Source organism: Pongo pygmaeus, chromosome 9 (assembly GCF_028885625.2).
Source record: "Pongo pygmaeus isolate AG05252 chromosome 9, NHGRI_mPonPyg2-v2.0_pri, whole genome shotgun sequence".
In the NCBI taxonomy this organism is placed as follows: Eukaryota; Metazoa; Chordata; class Mammalia; order Primates; family Hominidae; genus Pongo; species Pongo pygmaeus.
Genome location: NC_072382.2, coordinates 97,309,455 through 97,336,838, shown reverse-complemented (window position 1 = coordinate 97,336,838; position 27,384 = coordinate 97,309,455). Strand labels below are relative to the sequence as shown.

The 27,384-nt window shown below is 37.0% G+C and overlaps 1 protein-coding gene across 9 annotated transcripts in view; it reads left to right on the top strand.

The window, feature by feature from the left end:
* The window catches only part of MTMR2 (myotubularin related protein 2), a 93,080-nt gene that overhangs the window by 51,679 nt on the left and 14,017 nt on the right, over positions 1-27,384 (top strand). For 3 of the 9 annotated variants that reach the window (XM_054441356.2, XM_063671366.1, XM_063671367.1), the window contains 8 exons: positions 9,713-9,788; positions 12,516-12,641; positions 13,044-13,138; positions 13,308-13,418; positions 16,799-16,900; positions 17,798-17,881; positions 24,715-24,864; positions 25,607-25,795. In XM_054441356.2, the coding sequence (XP_054297331.1) occupies positions 9,713-9,788; positions 12,516-12,641; positions 13,044-13,138; positions 13,308-13,418; positions 16,799-16,900; positions 17,798-17,881; positions 24,715-24,864; positions 25,607-25,795 (933 nt within the window). Of the gene's footprint in view, positions 1-8,899; positions 9,003-9,712; positions 9,789-12,515; positions 12,642-13,043; positions 13,139-13,307; positions 13,419-16,798; positions 16,901-17,797; positions 17,882-24,714; positions 24,865-25,606; positions 25,796-27,384 lie in introns of those variants that run through there. The other 6 variants (XM_054441358.2, XM_054441361.2, XM_063671368.1 and 3 more) reach the window with 4 other exon arrangements.

Sequence of the window (27,384 nt, the reverse complement as noted above, 5' to 3'; positions counted from 1 at the left end):
GAGAACTACATGACGAATGCACAAGCCTCAGTAGCTGATTCGATCAACTGGAATAAAGGATATCAGTGATGGAAGATCAAATGAATGAAATGAAGCGAGAAGAGAAGTTTAGAGAAAAAAAAATAAAAAGAAACGAACAAAGCCTCCAAGAAATATGGAACTATGTGAAAAGACCAAATCTATGTCTCATTGGTGTACCTGAAAGTGACGGGGAGAATGGAACCAAGTTGGAAAACACTCTGCAGGATATTATCCAGGAGAACTTCCCCAATCTAGCAAGGCAGGCCAACATTCAAATTCAGGAAATACAGAGAATGCCACAAAGATACTCCTTGAGAAGAGCAACTCCAAGACACATAATTGTCAGATTCACCAAAGTTGAAATGAAGGAAAAAATGTTAAGGGCAGCCAGAGAGAAAGGTCAGGTTGCCTGCAAAGGGAAGCCCAACAGACTAACAGCGGATCTCTCGGCAGAAACTCTACAAGCCAGAAGAGAGTGGGGGCCAATATTCAACATTCTTAAAGAAAAGAATTTTCAACCCAGAATTTCATATCCAGCCAAACTAAGCTCCATAAGTGAAGGAGAAATAAAATCCTTTACAGACAAGCAAATGCTGAGAGATTTTGTCACTACCAGGCCAGCCCTAAAAGAGCTCCTGAAGGAAGCAGTAAACATGGAAAGGAACAACTGGTACCAGCCACTGCAAAAACATGCCAAATTGTAAAGACCATTGAGGCTAGGAAGAAACTGCATCAATTAACGAGCAAAATAACCAGCTAACATCATAATGACAGGATCAAATTCACACATAACAATATTAAGCTTAAATGTAAATGGGCTAAATGCTCCAATTAAAAGACACAGACTGGCAAATTGGATAAAGAGTCAAGACCCATCAGTGTGCTGTATTCAGGAAACCCATCTCATGTGCAGAGACACACATAGGCTCAAAATAAAGGGATGGAGGAAGATCTACCAAGCAATGGAAAACAAAAAAAGGCAGGGGTTGCAATCCTAGTCTCTGATAAAACAGACTTTAAACCAACAAAGATCAAAAGAGACAAGGCCATTACATAATGGTAAAGGGATCAATTCAACAAGAAGAGCTAACTGTCCTGAATATATATGCACCTAATACAGGAGCATCCAGATTCATAAAGCAAGTCCTCAGAGACTTACAAAGAGACTCAGACTCCCACACAATAATAATGGGAGACTTTAACACCCCACTGTCAACATTAGACATATCAGTGAGACAGAAAGTTAACAAGGATATCCAGGAATTGAACTCAGCTCTGCACCAAGCAGACCTAATAGACATCTACATAACTCTCCACCCCAAATCAACAGAATATACATTCTTTTCAGCACCACACCACACCTGTTCCAAAACCGACCACATAGTTGGAAGTAAAGCACTCCTCAGCAAATGTAAAACAAGAGAAATTATAACAAACTGTCTGTCAGACCACAGTGCAATCAAACTAGAACTCAGGATTAAGAAACTCACTCAAAACCACTCAACTACATGGAAACTGAACAACGTGCTCCTGAATGACTATTGGGTACATAACGAAATGAAGGCAGAAATAAAGATGTTCTTTGAAACCAACGAGAACAAAGACACAACATACCAGAATCTCTGGGACACATTCAAAGCAGTGTGTAGAGGGAAATTTATAGCACTAAATGCCCACAAGAGAAAGCAGAAAGGTCTAAAATGGACACCCTAACATCACAATTAAAAGAACTAGAGAAGCAAGAGCAAACACATTCAAAAGCTAGCAGAAGGCAAGAAATAACTAAGATCAGAGCAGAACTGAAGGAGATAGAGACACAAAAAACCCTTCAGAAAAATCAATGAATCCAGGAGCTGGTTTTTTGAAAAGATGAAAATTGGTAGACCGCTAGCAAGACTAATAAAGAAGAAAAGAGAGAAGAATCAAATAGGTGCAATAAAAAATGATAAAGGGGATATCACCACCGATCCCACAGAAATACAAACTACCATCAGAGAATACTATAAACACCTCTATGCAAATAAACTAGAAAATCTAGAAGAAATGGGTAAATTCCTCGACACATACACCCTCCCAAGACTAAACCAGGAAGAAGTTGAATCCCTGAATACACCAATAACAGGCTCTGAAATTGAGGCAATAATTAATAGCTTACCAACCAAAAAAAGTCCAGGACCAGATGGATTCACAGCCGAATTCTACCCGAAGTACAAGGAGGAGCTGGTACCATTCCTTCTGAAACTATTCCAATCAAAAGAAAAAGAGGGAATCCTCCCTAACTCATTTTATGAGGCCAGCATCATACTGATACAAAGCCTGGCAGAGACACAACAAAAAAAGAGAATTTTAGACCAATATCCCTGATGAACATCGATACAAAAATCCTCAATAAAATACTGGCAAACCGAATCCAGCAGCTCATCAAAAAGCTTATCCACCATGATCAAGTGGGCTTCATCCCTGGGATGTAAGGCTGGTTCAACATACGCAAATCAGTAAACGTAATCCAGCATATAAACAGAATCAATGACAAAAACCACATGATTATCTCAATAGATGCAGAAAAGGCCTTTGACAAAATTCAACAACGCTTCATGCTAAAAACTCTCAATACATTAGGTATTGATGGGACGTATCTCAAAATAATAAGAGCTATCTATGACAAACCCACAGCCAATATCATACTGAATGGGCAAAAACTGGAAGCATTCCCTTTGAAAACTGGCACAAGACAGGGATGCCCTCTCTCACCACTCTTATTCAACATAGTGTTGGAAGTTCTGGCCAGGGCAATCAGGCAGGAGAAGGAAATAAAGTGTATTCAATTAGGAAAAGAGAAAGTCAAATTGTCTCTGTTTGCAGATGACATGATTATATATCTAGAAAACCCCATTGTCTCAGCCCAAAATCTCCTTAAGCTGATAAGCAACTTCAGCAAAGTCTCAGGATACAAAATCAATGTGCAAAAATCACAAGCATTCTTATACACCAATAACAGACAAACAGAGAGCCAAATCATGAGTAAGCTCCCATTCACAATTGCTTCAAAGAGAATAAAATACCTAGGAATCCAACTTACAAGGGACGTGAAGGACTTCTTCAAGGAGAACTACAAACCACTGATCAATGAAATAAAAGAGGATACAAACAAATGGAAGAACATTCCATGCTCATGGGTAGGAAGAATCAATATCGTGAAAATGGCCATACTGCCCAAGGTAATTTATAGATTCAATGCCATCCCCATCAAGCTACCAATGACTTTCTTCACAGAATTGGAAAAAACTAAAGTTCATATGGAACCAAAAAAGAGCCCGTATTGCCAAGTCAATCCTAAGCCAAAAGAAACAAAGCTGGAGGCATCATGCATATCTACAACTATCTGATCTTTGACAAACCTGACAAAAACAAGAAATGGGGAAAGGATTCCCTATTTAATAAACGGTGCTGGGAAAACTGGCTAGCCATATGTAGAAAGCTGAAACTGGATCCCTTCCTTACACCTTATACAAAAATTAATTCAAGAGGATTAAAGACTTAAATGTTAGACCTAAAACCATAAAAACCCTAGAAGAAACCCTAGGCAATACCATTCAGGACATAGGCATGGGCAAGGACTTCATGTCTAAAACACCAAAAGCAATGGCAACAAAAGCCAAAATTGACAAATGGGATCTCATTAAACTCAAGAGCTTCTGCACAGCAAAAGAAACTACCATCAGAATGAACAGGCAACCTACAGAATGGGAGAAAATTTTTGCAATCTACTCATCTGACAAAGGCCTAATATCCAGAATCTACAATGAATTCAAACAAATTTACAAGTAAAAAAAAAAAAACCCATCAAAAAGTGAGTGAAAGATATAAAGTTACTTCTCAAAAGGAGACATTATGCAGCCAACAGACACATGAAAAAATGCTCATCATCACTGGCCATCAGAGAAATGCAAATCAAAACCACAATGAGATACCATCTCACACCAGTTAGAATGGCAATCATTAAAAAGTCAGGAAACAACAGGTGATGGAGAGGATGTGGAGGAATAGGAACAATTTTACACTGTTGGTGGGACTGTAAACTAGTTCAACCATTGTGGAAGTCAGTGTGGTGATTCCTCAGGAATCTAGAACTAGAAATACCATTTGACCCAGCCATCCCATTACTGGGTATATACCCAAGGGATTATAAATCATGCTTCTATAAAGACACATGCACACGTATGTTTATTGTGGCACTATTCACAATAGCAAAGACTTGGAACCAAGCCAAATGTCTAACAATGATAGGCTGGATTAAGAAAATGTGGCACATATACACCATGGAATACTATGCAGCCATAAAAAATGATGAGTTCATGTCCTTTGCAGGGACATGGATGAAGCTGGAAACCATCATTCTCAGCAAACTATCACAAGGACAAAAAACCAAACACTGCATGTTCTCACTCATAGGTGGGAATTGAACAATGAGAACACATGGACACAGGAAGGGGAACATCACACACTGGGGCCTGTTGTGGGGTGGGGGAAGGGGGGAGGGATAGCATTAGGAGATATACCTAATGTTAAATGACGAGTTAATGGGTGTAACACACTAACATGGCACATGTATACATATGTAACAAAACTGCACATTGTGCACATGTACCCTAAGAAAGTATAATAAAAAGAAAAAAGAACCTTAAGAAAAAAAAAAAAGAAGATAGGTTCCTGGTGTTTTTGAGTTGCCTCTCTCGTTTTGACCTCACTTCATTTATTCATTGAATCTGCTGTCTTCTTCCATTGCTGACATATCTGAGATGCAATTCCTCTCAAGTAAAAATCATCAAGTATTATTCATATAATTGCTTCTATTTGTTTTATAAGCCTAGGATCAGATTTGATCACTTTTCCAATGTATCATATTCCTCTTTATTTCTATTACCATACACTAATCCAGGATTCTGTTTCTTTCCTAGATTATCATCATTTCATCTTCATCCTTGTCATTTTTTTGCCCTCTTTGACCATGCCATCTGCCCCTATCAAAGGCCTGCAGTGATTTTTTTTTTTTTACATGACTGGTCAAGTTTAAAGTCCTTAACTTCTCCCCAGTATTTTATTATAAAAATTTCTGAACACAAAATAAAGTTTACAAAGGACCCTGCTGTATCCACCATCAGAATTTTGCCATTAACATTTTACCCTAGTTTCTTGTTTTTATCTGACATCCATCATCTCTGTATCCCTCTATCCACCTATTTATCTATCTTACTTTTTGATGCATTTCAAAGTAAATTGCCGACATTAGTACTTTTCCAACTAAATATGTCAGCATGCAAATAAATATATGTAGTTTTTCTTTTGATATAAAATTTATATCTATTGAAATACAGAAATCTTAAGTGTATATTCTGTGAGTTTAGAAAAATGCATACACCTGTACAACCCAAATCCTTGTCAAGATATAGAACTTGTCACCCCAGATACTTTCATCATGCCCCTTTTCAGTCCACACTCTCATTCTCATCCCCATAGCAACAACTGTTTTGAAGTTTTTCGTACTATAGTTAAGTCTGTTGCAGAATTTCATATAAATGGACCCATGTGATACGGACTCTCTTGCCGAAGGCATCTTTGAAACCCTTCACTAGGATACCCTAAACTTTTACTCCATTTTTATTTCTCAAGCCATCTCCTTTATTCTCTCAGGTAGACATTATTCCGTTAATTTTCCTAAGTTGTGTCAGACTCTTTGGAATATTGCAGCTATCTTCAGTCCTCATAAGACATGAAAGAAAGGGAAAAGATTTGCTGCTTTCCTTAGAACAGTGAGATGCTTACTATTCTGTAGCTAAATCTAGAATATAGTAGTTAGGAGTCAGGGAGAGATTGATTTATGGTTCCCTATATGACATGCTTTCTCAAATATTAATCCCTTTGATGAGTATTAGAGAAAGTGTGTCATATAGGGAATCTCTAGAGCAGAGAAAAAAGCACCATGTCAATAGGCCATTTTGGTAAAGGCAGTGAAAACTTCTGTTGATGCTTCTATTACGTGAATAATAAGTACAGATGCTCCTCGACCTATGATGGGGTTACATTCAGATAAACCTGTTGTAAGTTGAAAATACCGTAAGTTGAACCATTGTAAGTCAGGGACTGTCTGTATTTTTTTTTTTTTTCATTTTCATGGTGTTTTGCAAATCTCTTTATGGTGCAGTTATCTTGATTTCATAGTTGCTAACTTTTAAGGTGGGTATTAATATCATGTTAATAATATGAATGGTGAAACTAAGACTCAGAGGTTAGTATGGTGGTAGTGAATGTGGAGTTTTTTTAGGGGTTCTTAGGATATGAAACATAAGGTTTTGCAATACACCACAAATCCCCTGTATATTTTAATTTTTATTTTCCCTTTTTAGCTGAATCACAGTTTAAGGTATTTTTTTCTTTTCTTTTTTTTTTCTAAAAAGTATTTCTGAGTTGTATTTTCTGAGGCCTGGCTATCTGAGAATGACTTCCTGCTGCCATTAAATACTTTATGGGAGCATTTTCCGTCACAGCTTTGATCACATTTTGTTATTGTCTTGTAGAATATGGTATTATAGATAACCTTGAAGCTAACTTGATTTTGCTTTCTTCAAAGGTAATTTTTTTCCCGCCTATATTCTTATAGTTTATATTTTAATTCTTTTAGTTCAAAAAAATTTGCCAAGATGCAACTAGGTATGTCTCTGTTCATTGATTTTGGGTGGAACATGGTAAACTCTTCTGATCAACATCAATTATATATTGGACTTTTTTGCTCCTCTTGATTATTTTTTTTTCCTTTAGAAAATACAATTCTTTTCTTGATGATTTTCCATGATGATTTTATCTTTGTTCTTTTCCTTCAAATTCTTACAGCACTTTTCAAGTTTGTCCTCAACATTAAATCTGTTTTCTGAATAACCAATGCAATTTGTTGCTAATTCCATACAGATTTTATTTCTGCTATTACATTTTTAAATGTCCTTGCAGTCATTCTCACTCATTTCTCGTTTCATTGTGTCTCTCTCCTTATGGCTTTCTATTTCTTTTTTTTCTTTTTCTTTTTCTTTTTTTTTTTTTTAGCACAGGGTCTCACTCCCATTGCCCAGGCTGGAGTGCAGTGGAGTGCATCACAGCTCACTGAAGCCTTGACTTCTGGGGCTCAAGGTAATCCTCTCATCACAGCCTCCCAAGTAGCTGAGACTGTAGACCCGTGATGCCATGCCTGCCCAGCTAATGTTTTGCATTTATAGTAGAGACAGGGTTTTGCCGTGTTGTCCAGGCTGGTCTTGAATTCCTGGTTTCAAGCAGTTCACTCGCCTCGGCCTCCTAGGGTGCTGGGAGCATAGGCTAAGCCACTGCGCCTGGCCTTCTCTTTGTGTTTATTAGAAAATATGGCTTATTTCCTTTTGAGTGTGCCAAGTACCTTATACATGCTTTTACAAATGCCTATAGAGAATTATTTTCAGAAGACTGCTTTTCTTTCTTTTTTAAAGTTTCGAGTTGATATTCTCTTTTCTTTGTAAGTCTTCTTTTTTTTTTTCTAGGCCCTTTTTTTCCTAGTCTCTTTTCTTTTGTTTAAGGATAGATTTGTCTAGAATCAGTGTTTGTCAACAAACACAGGGTCTAGATTGCCCCATCCCTGTTCTGTTCACTTGAGTGCTAGTTGGAGTTCTTTTCCTATCTCCAGTGTAGAATTAGTTGTTTATATACAACCTTTAGCATAAGCCTATGTTAAAAGTCTGTCATCTAGAGCAGCTCTGCTGGACAAAGATAGGATCTTGTATTGCTTCTTTTCATTGCCTCGCTCTTTGACATTCTGGTCAGAGAGAATATAAGAAAGCCTATGTGTGGTTCTCAAAGTGTGCTACTTGCATGAGTTTTCCTGTCTCTTTTCTCACTTTATGAAGCTTTAGGAGGATTGTATCTCCCAGTTTCTGTGTGCCTTTGCCAGAACTACCCTCTTCTCTTCTATACATAACATAAATATTTTCCGGGGGTTGCTGGTCCTTTCTGAATGTAGAAATGTAGAGAAAGAGGAAGTCATGTGGAGCAGTGCTGTAGCAGCCACAAGAAGGTATACATATGCAATATGGGAACTACTGCCCAGCATTATAGGTGACATAAACGTTGTATTTCTGAGTGAGGTGGTAGACGGGGGGAAGAATAAAGCATCTTCCTTTCTATAATCTTTCATGTGGTTGATTTTTTTTTGGTATACTCTGATATTTGTTTTGTTATCTTTGGGTCTAATTTTGTTGCTTTCATAATTAGTAGAATTATTAGCAGATTCTGGCAATCAGTTGTTAGTTTGAACTTTTATTAACAATAGACAACACTTATTACATACATCTTATGTGTTAACACTGATATAAGTGCTTTAAATGTATTAACTCATTTAATTTTCATAACAACCTATGTGTGGTACTATAATAGTTACCATTTTATAGATGCGGAAAATGAGGCATAGAGAAGTTGAAAACCTTGCCTAAGAGTACCAGGTTAGTATGTGGTGCAGTCAGGATGTGAACCCCGGTCTGTATTTTTGTATATGGCAAGTTTTTGCCTTTTTAACCCCATCTTCATAGGCTGGTCCTCCTTTCCTCTCTTCTTTCCTTCTTCTCTTCTTTTATGACTACATAAGACTATTTAGGGACTGGCAACTAGATAGCATTTTTAAAAGATGACCTTTAAAGACGACTTTTTTGAAGTTTAGATGTGGCACATAAAAATATATATGTGTGTATATACTATTTCTTTAGGTATTACATTAAAGTTACTTTATGAAACAAATTGTTAAACTTTCAAAAGAATGAATTTGTTTAGATGCAAATTTATTGAAAATAAGTTAATTTGTTCTTTGTAGTTCTTAGTTATTGGCCGCAGGTGAGCCAGATTGCGGAAGACGGAGGAATTAATGGGATTGGAGACAGAAATTTACTGTTTGATGGTGAGAGAGGTGGGAGGAGGTGAGGAAGGCTTTTGGTAGTTAATGGGGGATATATTTAGCATATGACAATTTGGGTGTGTCTGTGTGTTCTCTGGGTTGTAACTCCTTTAGAGAACTGTTTCTGTATCCACATTCTTGGAATATAGTGTAGCATCCTTCACAAGGTAACTAACTACCTGGAATATTTGTTGATCATGATTTTATTTAAACTCTTTTTCAACAAGATTATTTATCAACATCATTTCTAAATTTTCTAAACATTAAATCTATGCAAGAACTTAATTTTGTCTGAGTTTAAATGTACTATGGCCCTTCAGCATGACTTTGGAATCCATTCAACTGTAGTTCAGATCTACACACTGGCACTTTAACTATGTGATCTTGAACTAATTACCACTTTCGGCTGCTTTTTCCTTATCTGAGAAATGAGGATATAATACCTCTTTTATTGTTAGGCTGTCTTAGGATGCAGTGCAAAAACATGTACAATTTTTTGTGTAACAAATGTAGAGTGCTTTGATATGATTTAAGCACTCAGTAAATGCTTTCTAGAAAAACATTAACATCATATATTATACATGCCAACACTACAGTTTAACAAATTTGATTTAAAATAGTTTATGTGATATGATATTATAACTTCAAGAGCAAGTATACTCAGTTGAAATATGAGTGAAAAAGTAGCCTTTGAATAAAAAAATGTTTCTTTTTTTGTCTTTCCCACCCCAGGTCCTGAGGGAGTCTAACAAGTTAGCAGAAATGGAAGAACCACCCTTGCTTCCAGGAGAAAATATTAAAGACATGGGTCCGTAACGGTATTTTTTGCTTAATGTCCTTCTCCATTCTGACTGTGCAGAATGTTCAGTACTTTCTGCATACAGAGAATAAACTGGCTGTCAGAGACACCTCCTGTCTGGCAGAACTCTTTACCTGCAGTCTTCCCAGCATCTTAGTGTGTTCTACAAACGTAGGCCTAGACCCGCTGCTAGTGTTTGTATTTGAACTCCCGGGAAACATGCAAATTGAATTATACCTTGCCTCTTCTCTGGTTTGTTTTACTTTCTTTAAAAGTAGGTGGCTTTTTGCTAAAACTGTTGCTGAAGCCTGTGAAGGAAAATTTTATTATTTTGAATTACTATATTCAGATATTGAGTTGCCTAGATAAAAACATTGAATTGTCACCTTATACAAGTGATTTTTCTTAAAATATCTTCTCTTCTGTTTGCTTCCTTCATGTCTTTCTTCTCTGAATAAACTCAGGTTAATTTTTGGATGAAATACATCATCTCCATTGCATCTGTTTGTATGTAGATGCCCTTCACTGCCCAGCCTAATACTTATAATATGGACTGGAAACTGAAAATGAGCTTATAAGCTGTGTTTTTTTTCCTCATGCTTTTGTTTTGTTTCATCTGTGTGATAATTACAGATATCTACTCATAAACTCTGAGAAATAAAGTAATATGTTAGAATAATGAAGTAAATGATTTCTTAGTTAATATAACTACCATCATTCATTTTGTTACCAATCATAATTTTTAAAAAGGATTTTAAAAGTGCTGAATTTTACTTGGCTAGGTGTCATTTCTATGTGTAAAAACAAGCCAAAGGGAGGACCTGTATTCTAAATGGATTGTTATTTACTAAATTTAGCTTCCCAGTCCTTAGCATGCTATTTGTCTTTTCTTGCTCTTGACTTTTGATTGAATAACCTCTCAGTCTTTTTCTTTTCCCCAGTCAGCCTTATGTATACACCAAGCTCTCGATCTGAACTACCTACTTACATTTTTTCAGAATTGGCTATTATATAATGATAGTAGTTATTATTATTGAGTGCTTACTATCTCAGTCATTCTCAGAGAGTATATTCTTGAGAATAACATCAACCCCATATTATAGATGAGGAAGGAAACTAAGGCATAGGAAGATAACCTAGCTAATAAGGTTATATCTAGCATTGTGACAATTTCTTTTTCTTATTCTGAACTTAATGCCATAATTGCAGCTCCCATTATGAGATATGACTTTATTAAAGACCTTCAAGTTACCACTCAGTCTCATTTGTTGGCTCTTCTTCCTTTAATAGTAACACGCCCTAGGACTTCATCCTTGACGCATTTCCCTTTTTCCTCCTGTATACTCTTTTCGGTTGACCATATCTAAATTTGCAACATCACTTGCCATATATTGGCCGATGACTCCAAAATTTGTATCTCCAGTGTGAACCCCTGTGCTAATGTAAGTAAACAAATGCCTCTATCTTAAACACACATCCTTGAATATCCCATAGGAACCTTATACCCAACATCTCCAAAATGGAAATCTTCACGTTTAACTCCAAACTTACTCTTTTTCTTGCATTCTGTCTCTCAGTTGACATCAATACCAGCTGTCCATTTACTCAAGTCAGAAATCTGGCTGTCGTACTAGACTGCTCTTTTTTTCTTTTCTGGACTCTTAACATCCAGTCAGTGTCTAAGAATTTCTTGTATTTATCTTCTTTTCTCCATTGTCATGATCTCTTGAGGAATGATAGAGGGTACAGAACAAAGCAAAGACTAATGATGATAATAGTAACATAGGTATAAACCCTTGAATTTTTGTATTGTACTTAGAACTTTAGAAGCACCTTTATATGTATATTATCTCATGATTTTAGAATAAAGGGGAAGGTGTAACAGAAAAGCACTGGCCCGAGAATGACATTCCTATGGTGGGATATAGGATAATAAGGCTGAGTTTTCTTACATGAGTAAGATAACTGACTCTGGAAGGAATCCAGAAATGTTTTAGTAACCTTGAATAAAGCTTTTCTAGTCGAGGTAAAAATTCATAAGGGAAAAATATTATTTGTGCAAAGCAAGTTTGTGTATTTTTATATAATGATGGGTTCATTTGATTTTAAAAGCTTCCCTCTAAATGAAATATGCATTGGAAACAATGATTTAAAAAAAGTAGTTTATACTTAAAATGTTCCTAAGGGAACTATTTTGAAGGTTAGAAATGATTGCGAAAAGATCAGTCTCATTTCAAATTCCATACAAAGCAGCCAGTCCTTCTAAGTGTTGAATAAGAAGCAAAGTCAGGAGGTTGTAATACCTTATTAAATATATTCCATGGCCCCAAGTTTTCCCAGAAGCCCGTTGAAAGGGTCTTAGAAAGTTGTTGCTCCACAGAATTGTCCCTTGCTTCCTTGGAATGGTGAAGATACTCCTTTATCTGCTGATTTGGTGTAATAATGACATACTAGGAATTTATGAATATTTTAAGATATAAAAACCATGTATTGGACATTATGAACTGTGGCATTTTAAATAATATTTTGAGATACTGATTCCTAAGTTATCCTGCATAATCAGTTAATGCATATTTTACAAAATATAATGCCATGTAGATCCATCGTTTATTTGATAAAACATTACTTGTGATTATTTCTTTACAAAGTCTGGCATCGGTTGGTCAGCAGTACAATATCCTCTTTTTATACTGTTATTTTTCTAAGAAATCATATTTTAAATGTGTGTCATTTCAGCTGTAAAATTTTCCCCAGAAGTATTAATCAGATCAGGAGTTTGTGGAATAACATATGTTTTGGACATTGCATTTTTAGAAGAATGTAGACAAACTGGACTGTGGGCAGAGGAAGATCAGCAAATTGGTGAGGTTACATAGAAACTGCAGTGGGATGATGGCAACTGTGCCTTGACATGCTTATTGTTGATACCACCATTACCAGTACTCTTTCACCCGTCTCTGCTGCAGCTACCCACACCTGTTTTATCTAGCCAGGATAGTAGACCCTTTGTTTACTTCCATTCTGTCTCATGGGATGAGAAGTCCCTCCACCTTTTCAGCCTGTCCCATTTGATTCTGTGTTTCTTCCCCAGATTAGTGCAGGGATGGAAGCTTGGGTTGTAGGATTCTGAGGTCTCTGGAAATTACTGGTTCTGTTATTTTTCAGCATAAATTAGTCTAGGAATCAAAACAATTTTATAAGATGAGACAGCAGGTTTTAATAGCACATAATGTATAGTAAACTGTGGATTTCTTGCCTTTTCAGCCAAAGATGTAACTTATATATGTCCATTCACTGGTGCTGTACGAGGAACTCTGACTGTCACGAATTATAGGTTATATTTCAAAAGCATGGAACGGGTAAGAGTCAGATTAGATTTTTGTATGTACATGAGTGTGTTGTTTGTAGCTAGTTTTGTTCATTTCTGATCATTTCTAATTAAAGCATTTCTGATTAAGATTTTGATCAGCTATATAATTGGACAGTATTAATTGGTCAGTTTTAATTATTTTTTCTTTCCTTCTTTAGGATCCCCCATTTGTTTTAGATGCTTCCCTTGGTGTAATAAATAGAGTGGAAAAAATTGGTGGTGCTTCTAGTCGAGGTGAAAATTCTTATGGACTAGAAACTGTATGTAAGGTAAATGTTATAATATGTATGTGATTTTCTTTGGTTTGAAAAGCTTTGTATTAAATAGAACCTCTGTTTCGAAATTGGTTTCCAAAATATAAAATGGATTTCCAATTAGAAATGTTATTTTAGTATGACATCGATAGAAGAAAACAAAATTTAGCAGTAATAGAAAAGGTGATTCATGAATTAGACTTAATTCTTTTCGGCCCAGTTCAGTCTACATATTTTGATATATTCACAAATTCATAACTTATTTTTTAATAATGATCATCTTGGCCGGATGCAGTGGCTCACGCCTATAATCCCAACACTTTCAGAGACTGAGGCAGGCGGATCACTTCAGGTCAAGAGTTCGAGATCAGTCTGGCCAACATGATGAAAACCCATCTCTACTAAAAATACAAAAATTAACCAGGCGTGGTGGCGGGCACCTAAAATCAGCTATTGGGGAGGCTGAGGCAGGAGAATTGCTTGAACCTGGGAGGCGGAGGTTGCAGTGAGCCAAAATAGTACCATTGCACTACAGCTTGGGTAACAGAGCAAGACTCTGTCTGAAATAATAATAATAATAATAATAATAATAATAATCTTTAATGCACATAGTACTGATAGGATACCACATAGTTCCATATTGATTATTTCACTTTGAGCCTTATAAAAATCCTGTGATTTATATAATGTGTAGGCACAATCTATTGTGTAGGCACAATAGACATTACTACCTTTAATTTACAAATTAGCAATATAAGGCTCTGAGCAGTTCCACTACTTTGTAGTGGAAGAACTAAATAACTAAATATGTTATATTCATCATCACCTATCTTTTCTATTTCTGGTTCTCATAATTTTTCTTTTTTTTTTTTTTTGAGACAGAGTCTCACTCTGTCTCCCAGGCTGGCACAATCTCGGCTCACTGCAAGCTCCGCCTCCTGGGTTCACGCGATTCTCCTGCCTCAGCCTCTCGAGTAGCTGGGACTACAGGCGCCCACCATCACGCCTGGCTAATTTTTTTTTTGTATTTTTAGTAAAGATGGGGTTTCACCATGTTAGCCAGGATGGTCTCAATCTCCTGACCTCGTGATCCGCCCATCTCGGCCTCCCAAAGTGCTGGGATTACAGGTGTGAGCCACCGTGCCTGGCCAATTTTTCTACTTCTAAAACAATGGTGGGGAAAAGTTGATATTGTAGACTTTTCTTATGTTCTTATTTACTGGCATTCTTTAAATGCATTGATACTTGAATGAAACATAGATTATTAGATTTTTACCATTAAGTCATAGGTATTTAGTGCTACCTACCACTTCTCCAGGTCACTTTTATTAAGGCCTAATTAACTAACACCCATGCACACTGAGATTCTACATCACATTATTATTCCTTTCTTTTTATTCTGCCAGTGCCAAAAGAAAAAGCATGTGTATAATTCAAGATACTTTGTTATGCTAATCTTAGAAGTTTTGTGACTCTGGTATTAAAGCTAATGACTTAGTAATTATTTTTGTAGTTTTCTTTTTTTTTTGAGACAAGAGTCTGGCTCTGTCGCTCAGGCTGGAGTGCAGTGGCGTGATCTCGGCTTACTGGAGCCTCTGCCTCCCGGGTTCAAGTGATTCTCCTACCTCAGCCTCCTGAGTAGCTGGGATTACAGGCATATGCCACCATGCCTGGCTATTTTTTGTATTTTTGGTAGAGACGGGTTTCACCACATTGGCCAGGTTGGTATTGAACTCCTGGCCTCAAGTGATCTGCCCGCCTCGGCCTCCCAAAGTGTTGAGATTACAGGCATGAGCCACTGTGCCTGGCCTGTGGTTTTCCATTATAGTCAGAAGGGCTCTGTGAGTGTAATCGCTGGCAACCATGTATCAAGTACACTGTTTCCTGATCACTTTTCTGTAGTTTAAGAGTAAGTAGTGCATAGAATATAAGAGGATGTGAAAGAAGATAATTTTGAATCTTAATCATTTTAAATGTATTTTTTTTCCATGGAACAGGATCATTATCAATAAACACAAATATTTGTAGGGCCCCTGACATGGTACTTTCAGAGAACTCTGTGGTTAACAGAATGATTCTGAGTATCTCTCCTAGTTATAAAGATATTTACTGAGGGAAAACAAGATATCAGCTTAGGTTCCTGCACCTGTTTATTTTAAAAGATAGTAAAGCCAGCATTCTAGTTTTGGATCATATACTGACTTACTTACGTATTGTGGGTACATTGTAGTGGAGTGGCTTTGTGTGCGGTTCTACAAAATGAGGCATAATAAAGCTATTTTGAATTCTGCCTAGGTAAAAACATTTAAATAAAATGATCAGTCTTAAAGTTATTCTTTTCTTATAAATTTATTTATTTTTTTAAATTTTTTGTAGAGACAAGGTCTCGCTATGTTGCCCAGGCTGGCCTTGAACTTGTAACAATTTATGTTTCATTCAAGTATCAATCAGTGCATTTAAAGAATGCCAGTAGATAAGAACACAGGAAAAGTCTACAATACCAATTTTTCCCCACCACTGTTTTAGAAGTAGAACACCTCAAGTGTCCCTCTTGCTTTGTCCACCCAAAGTGTCGGAATTACAGGCATAAGCCACTGTGCCTGGCCCTTGAAATTATCTTAATACCCAGTTTTTTTCTAAGTGCTATTAAGATACCAGTAAACCAGAACATGAATAATTGCATTCAGCCTGAGCATAGAAAACTGCTTAGGGACAAATGGAAGGGAACCTTGGTCTTTAGACCTTGCTGTAGAGCCTGGATAATATAAACTAAACTATTCAGAGTTTATGTGTCAGTAGATGGTGGAAGAATGTGGTTATGGAGTGAAGGAAGGAAGACTTTCAGGCAGGGTTTAGTTCTATCAAGTCTAGTAGCAGGGGACTTAGGAAGAGAAGGTCCAATGCAAATGAACCCTGGGAAGGGATAGTTAGTAGGAAAATAATCACCAGATATAATGAACTGAAGGCACATATGAAATGTAGCAACTACTAATCAGGTTTTATTAATAAATTTATGACAGAAAATGGGCTTTCACAGGGAAATCACATATGCTGATAGTTTGTATCAGTCATAATATTAATCTTCAGATGTAATATCGTTAATCTCCAGTGGTTACATCAAATACTACCTCTTTCACTGGCCTGTTTTGAGTCCATAAGCATAGGTAAATTTCCTGCCCTCTGAATTCTGCTTTGTGGTAGAGTACCTTGTGTTTCTTTCAGTTTTTCCCAATAAACCAGTATAATTTCCCTGTCTCCAGGAGCTGATGTCTGATTTATTTTTGTATCCCACATTCACAGATCTTAACATTTTACAAGATAGTTCCAAGTAACCTTATTTATTCATTTAAGTAAGTAGTGAACAATTATTAACTTGGTTCCTAAATCTTTTCTAGGATATTAGGAATTTACGATTTGCTCATAAACCTGAGGGGCGGACAAGAAGATCCATATTTGAGAATCTAATGAAATATGCATTTCCTGTCTCTAATAACCTGGTAAAATATTTCCTGTCTTTGGAAAATTTGTGCTATAATTATTGACGTAGTATAAAGAAACTTGTCTAGGCTGTCTAGAATCTCTACATTTACATCCCTGCTTTGACATTTAACCAGATGTATAGTGTAAGTGTAATGTAACCTAGTCTCTTGGATCAATTTCTTTAGGTATGAAATAAAGGAAGCTGGACTAGCTGATTTCTGAGGTCCATTCCAGCACTAACATTTTATGATTATATGATCTTGCTATTCAGGGTGTTTCCATGATGAAAAGTTACCTGTTGTCTTCATTAGGATTTGAAATCTCCTTTTTAATTGGGAGCCAGTTAAGACTAGCAATTTGGGAGGGAGGTAAGGGTAGGCAAACCCTGAGTTCCCACTATGTGCTATAGACAGTGTTAGACTCCCACGTTTATATCACTTCACTTCTATGTAGCCTATGGTGGTAGATATTATTTATCCCTGTTTAGCGATGAAAGCAACATCAGGCAAGCAGTTAACTCAAGGGCACAGTTAGTAGGAGTACCATTTGGAATCAACGTTGGTCTTATGACTCCAGTTCAAATTTTTTTGGCATCATAGTTGTTTTTAAATGTAATGTCTTTATTTGAAAGTAAACCTACAAAGGCTACCAAGGATAATCTGAAGGAAATATAATGATATGTTAGTATTTGATAAGTTTTGTTGGCAAGTGTCTTTGCTTTTTTGTATGCTTAAAAATATGTAAAAAAAATAGATTTTCAAAATGATAAAACAAAAACTATAATACAAAAAAGGATGCTAATACATAAAATGTTCTTGCAGATAAATGAAAACTTTGGATATATGGATACATTTCTGATTCATTACCTTTGTGAATATCTTTTTTAGCTCTTACCATTGTTTACTTTTTTGTAGCCTCTTTTTGCTTTTGAATACAAAGAAGTATTCCCTGAAAATGGGTGGAAGCTATATGACCCTCTTTTAGAGTATAGAAGGCAGGTATGTACTTTCTTTTCTTTCAATTTTAGTATTTTGTATTCTTTTCATTACAAAGAAAACTGGGTGGAACCATGTACGAAAACCAGCATATCTCATACCACAGTAATTCGCCACATTAAGAGATCAAAGCAGAATTCAATCTTGAAATCTGTTTTAGTATATCATTCTTCCTATTCTTCCTTCAGTATACCACTTCCCAAAGAGTCTCTATACTGCATTACTTAAGCACCACCTAAAATAGTCTTTTCTTTATTTTTAACTTTCCTCCTGTCCACTATGCTTTCTTGAGAATTTAAGACATATTGATTATTTCTTGGTAATCGTTAGATGTGTTATCTAGAATATTCTAGAATTCAAATATGAAAATTCTTGAGCTTTTACTTTTGTATTTAAATTTCAAACACAGCATTTTAATTATAACATTTCTAATTTATTGTGGTTTTGTTTTACAAAGCCAGGTAGAGGTAAAGAACCACCACCAGAGAGCTAAAGATATCTAAATGACTTGAAGTGGGGTTTGTTACCACACTTACATGTGGAAAGTGAAGTTGAAATTTCCTCATTCAGTTATAAAGTTAATTGGCAAAATATGAAATAGAATACAAAATAAGTGGGAATCAACTAAAAGCCAAGAGTATACAAGAAACATGTTAGGAGATTCATGCTAACTCAAAAATCCAGTGTCAGAAGAAGATGACTAAGCAACCAAAAAGTCTAGCAAGTGTCTTTAGAAATTATAAAAATGAGGACTACTCCTTGGGAATCTGGGAAGAAATTGCTGTCCCAGGAGCATTCAGTGTAGAACTTTGGAAAGCAGATGAGGTAACTGTGTCTAAAGAAAAGAGGTAAATTATTACTGAAAAGAAAAAATAAGTTGAAGTGTAAATGAACAACTATACCCATACAGAAAGAGAATTATGAGATTAGGAATTGTGGCAGTGAGAATAGAGCATTGGCTTCTACATAAAATGGTATGGATGCTTTATGGTCTTTGACTTACTAGATGAATTTGTTGGTTTTTTTTTTTTTTTTGCAGAGTGAGAAACTGTCTGAGTCAACTAAAAGGTCTAATGGAGAGGACACTGTATTTGTAGTTAGAAGCTGTAGTTTTAAGATTTTTTTCTTGGATATATTTTAAGTTTATTACAGAAGAAAATGAAGATGATCTCTTAAAATTAAGGACTAATGATAAAGCATCAGATTATTCACTCCTCCCCTTTAAATTAAAAAAAAAAAAAAAAAAAAAAGGAAGTGGTAATACTTGCATTCTGTACAAAATTCAAAAGGTCCAGCAGGGTATACCGAAAGGTAGGTTTTCCTTCCAGGACAACCCTGTGTGCCCCTAGCCATTTCAGTTCCCCTCCCTTTAGGAAATGATATTATTGGTTTCCTGAGTATTTTTTTCAAACGTTTCATGTCTACAAAGCTTGTGTACGTATGTGTGGGTATTGTTTTTTTAAGCATATGGTAGCATGCCATGCACACTCTTCTGTGCTTTTCTTTCTTCATTAATATATTTTGGAGATGGTACCATCTTCAAACATGTAGACCTTTCTTTTTTTTAAATTGAGATATAACTCACATACCATAAAATTTACTGTTTTAAAGTATATACAGTCCACTGCTTTTTAACATATTCACGAAATTGTGCAGTTACCACCACACTCTAATTCTAGCACATTTAGAAGACTTAGTTTTGAATTTTAGCTCTAGTTCTTACTCTCACACTCAGATGTAGGCTCTTGAATGAATCATTTATGGCACAGTGCCTTCATTTTTTACTTGGTGATAGATACCACATTATGGGATGTTTGAAGGATTAGTAACATATAGAAAGGCACTTTGTAAACTGTAAAAATCTATCCAAATGATGATGATTATATTTATTACATTGTGAGGCTCTGAAAAACAGATATCATGACTGGCTTTATCATGTGCTGCCACTAAAAAAATGAAAGCTACATTCATTCAATAGATCTACACTTAATAGTGTTAAAAGAAATTAGACTATATCTCTTCAAAAATGGGCAAAGGCTGGGCGCAGTGGCTCACGCCTGTAATCCCAGCACTTTGGGAGGCCGAGGCAGGCAGATCGCTTGAGCCCAGGAGTTTGAGACCAGCGTGGGCAACATAGTGAAACCCCATCTATACAAAAAATAAAAATTAGCCAGGTGTGGTGTGCACCTGTAGTCCCAGTTACTTGGGAGGTTGAGGTGGGAGGACCACCTGAGCCCAGGAGATCAAGGCTGCGGTGAGCTGTGAATGTGCCACTGCACTCAAGCTTGGGCAATAGTGAGATGCCATGTCCCAAAAAATAAGTAAATAAATAAAATAAAAATGGGCAAAGCTATTAATAACCGTTTAGGTTTGTCATATAGGAGAATGTTTCTTTAATTTACTCTTGAAGGACATATACAGTATGTAGTGATTATAGACAGGACTATGGAGTTTGTGGATAAGGCCAAGAAAAATCAAGTCATCAGTCTGGGCACAGTGGCTCACACCTGTAATCCCAGCACTTTGGGAGGCCGAGGCGGGAGGATTGCTGGAGCCCAGGAGTTCAAGACAAGCCTGGGCAACATGGTGAAACCCTGTCTCTACCAAAAATACAAAAATTAGCCAGGTGTGGTGACACATGCTTGTAGTCACAGCTATCCAGGGGGGTTGAGGCAGGAGGATTGATGGAGCCCTGGAGCTCGAGGCTGCAGTGAGCCCTGAGCGTGCCACTGCACTCCAGCCTGGGTGACAGAGTGAGACCCTGTCTCAAAAAAAAAAAAAAAAAAAAAAGGAAAAATATCAAGTCATGGGTAAAAATCTGTATAAAGATAATGAGCAGTCCAGTGCAGTGGTTCACACCTGTGACCCCAGCACTTTGAGAAGCCAAGGTGGGAGGATTGCTTGAGCTCAGGAGTTCGACACCAGCCTGGGCAACATAGTGAAACCCTATCTCTACAAAAAATACAAAAATTAGCCAGGCATGGTGGTGCATGCCTGAAGTCCTAGCTACTCTGGAGGCTGATGTGGGAGGATTGCTTGAGCCCTGGAGGTTGAGGCTGCAGTGAGCTGTGATTGCACCACTGCAGTCCAGCCTGGTGAAGAGTGCAGAGACCTTATCTCATGAAACGAACAAAAAAGATAACGAGCACGGTCTCCTGCAGAAATACCCAACATAAGTTACATGCATTACTTAACAAACTTGGAAAACAGTCACTTCAGTCAAGGGAAACAGAATTTATCCTTAGAACTGGAATGTAAGTAACTAAGAAAGCCATAGACCTTTCAGTTTCTTTGTATAATAACTTGACCCTGACAAGTGGATACTGAAGGGCAGTGATTTTGCTTGCAGAGTAGATATATACCAAAGATCAATAATTGTCAGTATATTTTTAGTAGTCTACAAAGAGAGTGTCTGAGGGCTAGCCAATTCCAGTTTTCTGCTTGAAAGGCAGTTTTTAATGAAGATAGGTGTGTCGGCTTATCTAAGAATGAGGAGGACAATAGCCATGAAGGTAATCTAAGTCAGTGGTTCTCATTCCTACCCCACCCTGCTACTTACCTGAATAATGTGACATTCCTCATGAGAACAGTGGTTCTACTGGTAGTGTTTTTACAAGGATATGGGAAGTGGGGTGGGAGAGAGATGGGAGTACCTTTCTGGGTTGGGGGATGGTACATTAGGCTCTCTGATGTATACTTCTCAAGTGATCTGACCTTTAGCTCTGACTCCATGTTTTCTAAGAAAACTTCAGAAACTAATTTTGCTTCATATGGAAACGTCCTATGGTTCACTGATTTATTCATTCATGCATTTATCAAATTCATATAATACCTTCTCAATACTAGTGGCTAAAATATGAAACAAAATGATAAAGTCCAGGTTCCCGAAGAGTTTGTGTTCAATGGAGCATTCAAACAAATAGATTAACAATTACAATATAATGTAATGAATAGTCTGATAGAGCAAGTACTGTAGGGAGAGAACATGAGGCCATCTGGGAGCTGAAAGACGTTTGATATAGACTAGACCAGAGCATACAGTGGCAAGGGAGAGAGCTGGAGAAAGCAGGATTGTAGAGGGCTTTGCTAAGTCTGGTAAAGGACTTCATACTTTATATGAAAAGCAATAGATAGCCATTGATTTTAAGCAGAGGAATGACATAATCCCTTTTGCATCTTAAAAGATTACTCTGGAGGCAGTGTAGAGAATGGATTATAGAGGGACAGGAGAGAAGTGATAATGGCCTGAATTAGGGAAGTGGTGGTAAGAATTGAAAAAAGTGAGCAAACTTCTGGTATTTCTGGAGGAAAAGTCATAGAAATTGGTCACTGACTGGATGTAAGGGATAAGGGAGGGGGAGGAGTTAAAGGTGATAACCAGGTTTCTTGGTTGAATACCATCTCTTTAAACTTGTCAATTGACTGTACTTTTTAGTACAGCATGTGAAAAAATACATATAAGTATACATATTCATATATAAAAATATGAAATATATATATTTTTTCACGTGCTATAATAAAAAGTACAGTGAATTGTGTATATATATATATTATATATATAAATTTTTAGAATCTCACTCTGTCACCCAGGCTGGAGTGCAGTGGCACGATCTTAGCTCACTGCAACCTTCACCTCCTGGGTTCAAGCAATTCTCCTGCCTCAGCTTCCCAAGTAGCTGGGATTACAGGCATGAGTCACCATTCCCAGCTAAGTTTTGTAGAATAGAAAGGGGGTTTCATCCATGTTGGCCAGGCTGGTCTTGAACTCCTGACTTCTAGTGATCTGCCCGCCTCTGCCTCCCAAAGTGCTGGGATTACAGGCGTGAGCCACCTTGCCCAGCCAGCACGTGAATATTTTGTTAAAAACCTCTAATTAAGACTTTTACTTCTGGAAATAAGTCATGGGTAAAAATCTGTATAAAGTTAATGAGCAGCCTGGTGCAGGGTTTAACTTTCATCTTGAAGTTGTCCAGACTATCTGAAGTCAAGGAAATCAGGAGGGAGGGAAAGATGTAGACCACAGGGAGCAAGATGGGACCAGGCTAATTATATGGGGTAAACAAGATGTAAGGTACTAATGAAAGAACAGTTAGGGATAAATAGAAGCGCTATTGAGAGTTTGCTGGAAGGGAATTTTCTTTCTTAACATCCTTCTGGGTGTTTGGCAACAGCTTGAGAAATACTTCTTTAAAGGAGAGTACATTCTGCTCTTTGAGATTTTTACAACAACTCAGTGAACTACGATAGTAAATTTTTCTTGAGGAATAATGTACTTTTATATAAAAAGGATAGATTTGGAATGCTCATGGAATTCTCTACTACTTCCTAATGTATAGCTTTGGCCAAATTACAAACTGTGCCATAGTTTCTTTGTCTATGAAATGAAGTTAATGAAACCTGAGTACAGTAAAATATATCTGTGTGTTTGGGTGTAAAGAGGCTGGCAAAGTGCCTACACATAGTAGATGCTCAGTAAATGTATTTTTCACTTTCAATTCTGTCTTTTTCTGTTTGATATAAGAATTTTCAGAGATCATAAAATTTAAGATAGATTTTCTTAAGTGCAACCATTTAATAGCTTAATTTTGTATACAGTGAAGGATGGAAAATTTCAGTTGTCTTATTAGATAATCCTATATGTGAAGTAGTACACTATTTATAAAATAGCAGATATTGAAGGAGCACGAGAGCTCAGTAGTTGATATGTTTTTAAAAAATTGTTTGAAGCATTTTTCTTGCCTGTTGCGTGTTGTCATTTTGCCTTCCATTCCTCCCTTACTTTTCTAATATATTTTAGATTAGCAACATCCATTAGTACTATAATACCTGAGTGAAAAATGTACTTTATGTATGTAAGTGATAGCTGTGTATGTAGCACTCTGGTGGACACTTGGTGCCTGACTTCTGATATTTCTTTGTATAGATGAATGGCAACAAAGTCAATCATCCAGTCAAACTGAATGAGACCCTGCACTTTGGGAGGCCGAGGCAGGCGGATCACCTGAGGTCAGGAGTTCGCAACCAGCCTGACCAACATGGTGAAACCCCGTCTCTACTAAAAATACAAAATTAGCTGGGCATGGTGGCGCATGCCTGTAATCCCAGCTACTCGGGAGGCTGAGGCAGGAGAATCGCTTGAACCTGGGAGGCAGAGGTTGCAGTGAGCCAAGATCGCGCCATTGCACTCCAGCCTGGGCAACAAGAGCGAAACTCTGTCTCCAAAAAAAAGAATAGGAACATTTGGCCAGGTGTGGTGGCTCACGCCTATAATCCCAGCACTTTGGGAGGCCAAAGTAGGTGGATCACGAGGTCAGGAGATTGAGACCATCCTGGCCAACCCCGTCTCTACTAAAAAATACAAAAATTAGCCCAGCATGGTGGTGTACGCCTGTAGTCCCAGCTACTCAGGAGGTTGAGGCAGGAGATTCACTTGAACCCGGGAAGCGGAGGTTGCAGTGCGCTGAGATCACACCATTGCACTCCAGCCGGGGCGACAGAGAGAGACTCCGTCTCAAAAAAAAAAAAAAATAGGAACATTTGAAGTCTTACTGTTTCCTTCCTCCTCCTGAATATGCTTAGCACAGTCCCACACTCAATATTTAGTGAATTAATGTCTGTTATATTAACATCAAATTGGGTTCCACAAATGAATACGTATCCCTACATTAGAATATCTAATCCTAAAAGCCTGATACCACAGGCTGACAACAACTATCCCAACACTTTAGGAAATGGATAGTAGAGGTCAGAGAGATTGAACAGGATGGCTTCTGTCCTGGTGTCGTTTAATATTTTAGTTACATAGTAATTTGTCTTATGTTTCATTTCACATGTAGGGAATTCCAAATGAAAGCTGGAGAATAACAAAGATAAATGAACGATATGAACTTTGTGATACATACCCTGCCCTCCTGGTTGTGCCAGCAAATATTCCTGATGAAGAATTAAAGAGAGTGGCATCCTTCAGATCAAGAGGCCGTATCCCAGTAAGTAGGAAGTTTGGATGAGCCTTTGCAAGTGCTTTTTTACTCAACATAATGCTGAGATTAGTAAGTGGGAGAATGGATTCAGGATATAAATAGCTACAGCAGCAGGTCTTTCGTGGGGATATTGGAGATTGATTTATTTAGTAAAGTTAAAACTGGAAGAAAGACTTAAAGGGGCTTCCGGAGAGTGTGATATGGGTATTAGATAACTGCACAGAATTGCATGATTCTTTACTGAAAAACAAAGTTTGCTCTGTGTATTAGTCACTATTTATCTTATTGTATATTCTTTAGTCATGGTGATAAATGTTCTTTTTTTTTTTTTTAAGTCCTAGAAAGAAGAACACCTTACAAATTTATAACTGGCTCTTAGAAAGATGAGCTTAAATAATTTTAGGTACAAAATTCATAGATTGTAAAGGCTTTTAGAACTGAGCAGTTTTACTAATATATTAAGTGGGGTTTACTTAGCCCTGTTTCACAGTATTTTTTTCAGGAGATAACATTTCCCAATAATCAAAGACTTTCCTAAATCAGTATCTGACTAAAGAATTAGACCAAGTTTTCCACATGCCAGAATTGGCTTCAAAGAAAGGTGATGATTTTTCCTAGCAGCCCCAGATGTCCTTTCATGGCCAGGCTTTGGATCCAATTAGAAAGCAGAGCTTTATTGAGTACTGTTTTTGAGAATTATAAACAGAGAAGTATGTAAAAGGTGTGTTACCATTTTTTCCTCATTAAGGTTTTATCATGGATTCATCCTGAAAGTCAAGCCACAATCACTCGGTGTAGCCAGCCCATGGTTGGAGTGAGTGGAAAGCGAAGCAAAGAAGATGAAAAATACCTTCAAGCTATCATGGATTCCAATGCCCAATCTCACAAAATCTTTATATTTGATGCCCGGCCAAGTGTTAATGCTGTTGCCAACAAGGTCAGATGGTCTCTTAGTAATTATAATTATGGTTTCATGGATCAGCTGAGTTTGGCAGGGCCACAGTGTAGTAAAAAGAGCTCAGGCTCTACAGTAGTAAAGATATAGGTTCTAGTCTTGGCTCTTCAACTTGATGGTGTGATTTTGAGTTAGTTATTTAACCTCTTTAGAACTCAATTTGTTTATTGGTAAAAATGAGAATAATAATAGTTAACAGCATTGTTTTGGGAGCAAAAATCATTTAATAAAAAATAATGCATAAACTTTTGCTTACTTACATAATAACTAGGTGTTCAGTTATTCTTAGCTTCCCACTTCTCCAAAGTTGACAACTAACTGAGCTTATGACTCACTGAAGTCCCTGTATAGTACTGCTCTAGGAATAGCGAACTAGTGTTCTCAGTGACTAGTGGTGCCCTCTTCTGACCATCCTCCACCTGAACAAGTTATTCAGACTGAAGAATTGGCCGTTAGCTATAGCTGATTGTTCCAGCAGAATAAATATTAGCATTGTGGAAATAGAAATTTTGGTTCAGTTGACCAAATCTATAGAAGGAGGGAAGGAGAGAGAAGACATAACTACAGCAGCAGGTACCATTACTGAAAAGCGCTCATCTTTTCAAGTGTACATTTCAGTGCTTTTAGTATATTCACAAAGTTGTACAACCATGCCACTACCTGACTGCAGGGCATTTTCATTCTATGTGTTTCTGCGACAGGTTCTGTATAGTTGTTACCACTGCTGTCTTTCTAGAATGTTGCAACAAATTTGAATTGAAAGTTCCTGTCTTATTCCCACTCTTCAGAAGTAATCCTTAACAGGTATCCATTGAAACACTGTTAATTCTATAATTGTGCCAAACGATTTCCCAGACTCTCAGTGTCAGAAAGGAAGCTGAACTTCTGTTCTTTCAGTAATTTGTTGCTGGTTATGAGTTGGTGGGTTTTGTTGTTTTCAGAGGTGTGGGTCATATGATCACTTAATTTTATATAATTTACTGCTCCAGTATTTTCCTGATTTGTTTCTATTAGGGCTCTAAGAAGTATGATTTTACACGAGTTAGGTAGGAGATAGAATATTTTATTCATGAAATATAAAAAGATTAAGTCCAGAAAAATAAGGTTCTTCTTTCTAGCCATATCTTATTTTGAACACCAAATATTTTCTCATTCTATTCGTAGATGTAGATTTAAGTCTTTGAGAACATTGATGATGATAGCATTCTGTGCTTTTATCCTTGTTCTGTCTTTTTATTTAAAGAGAATTCCATGGTTAAAAAAGAAGCAGGTCATTTTGATAGCAAAGAGTTTATTTCTCAGATAGGAAGATTAAAATGAGGTGAAGAGGCAGGGAGGTGAAGAGGCAGGGAGGTGAAGAAGCATAGGTGAACCAGACATGTGGTCTCAGCACATGAAACTTACAGTCTGGTAATTTCAGTATATATGAAAGGAAGTCTTCTGTAAGAAATTATGTTTGGGTAGGACTTGGCATATGGGCTGGGAAAATTTAGTGCTTTACAGTGTTTAAATACCTTCCTATGTGTTTCATATTTAATTTTAATAATGGCCACATGAGCAAGTCAGAGTAC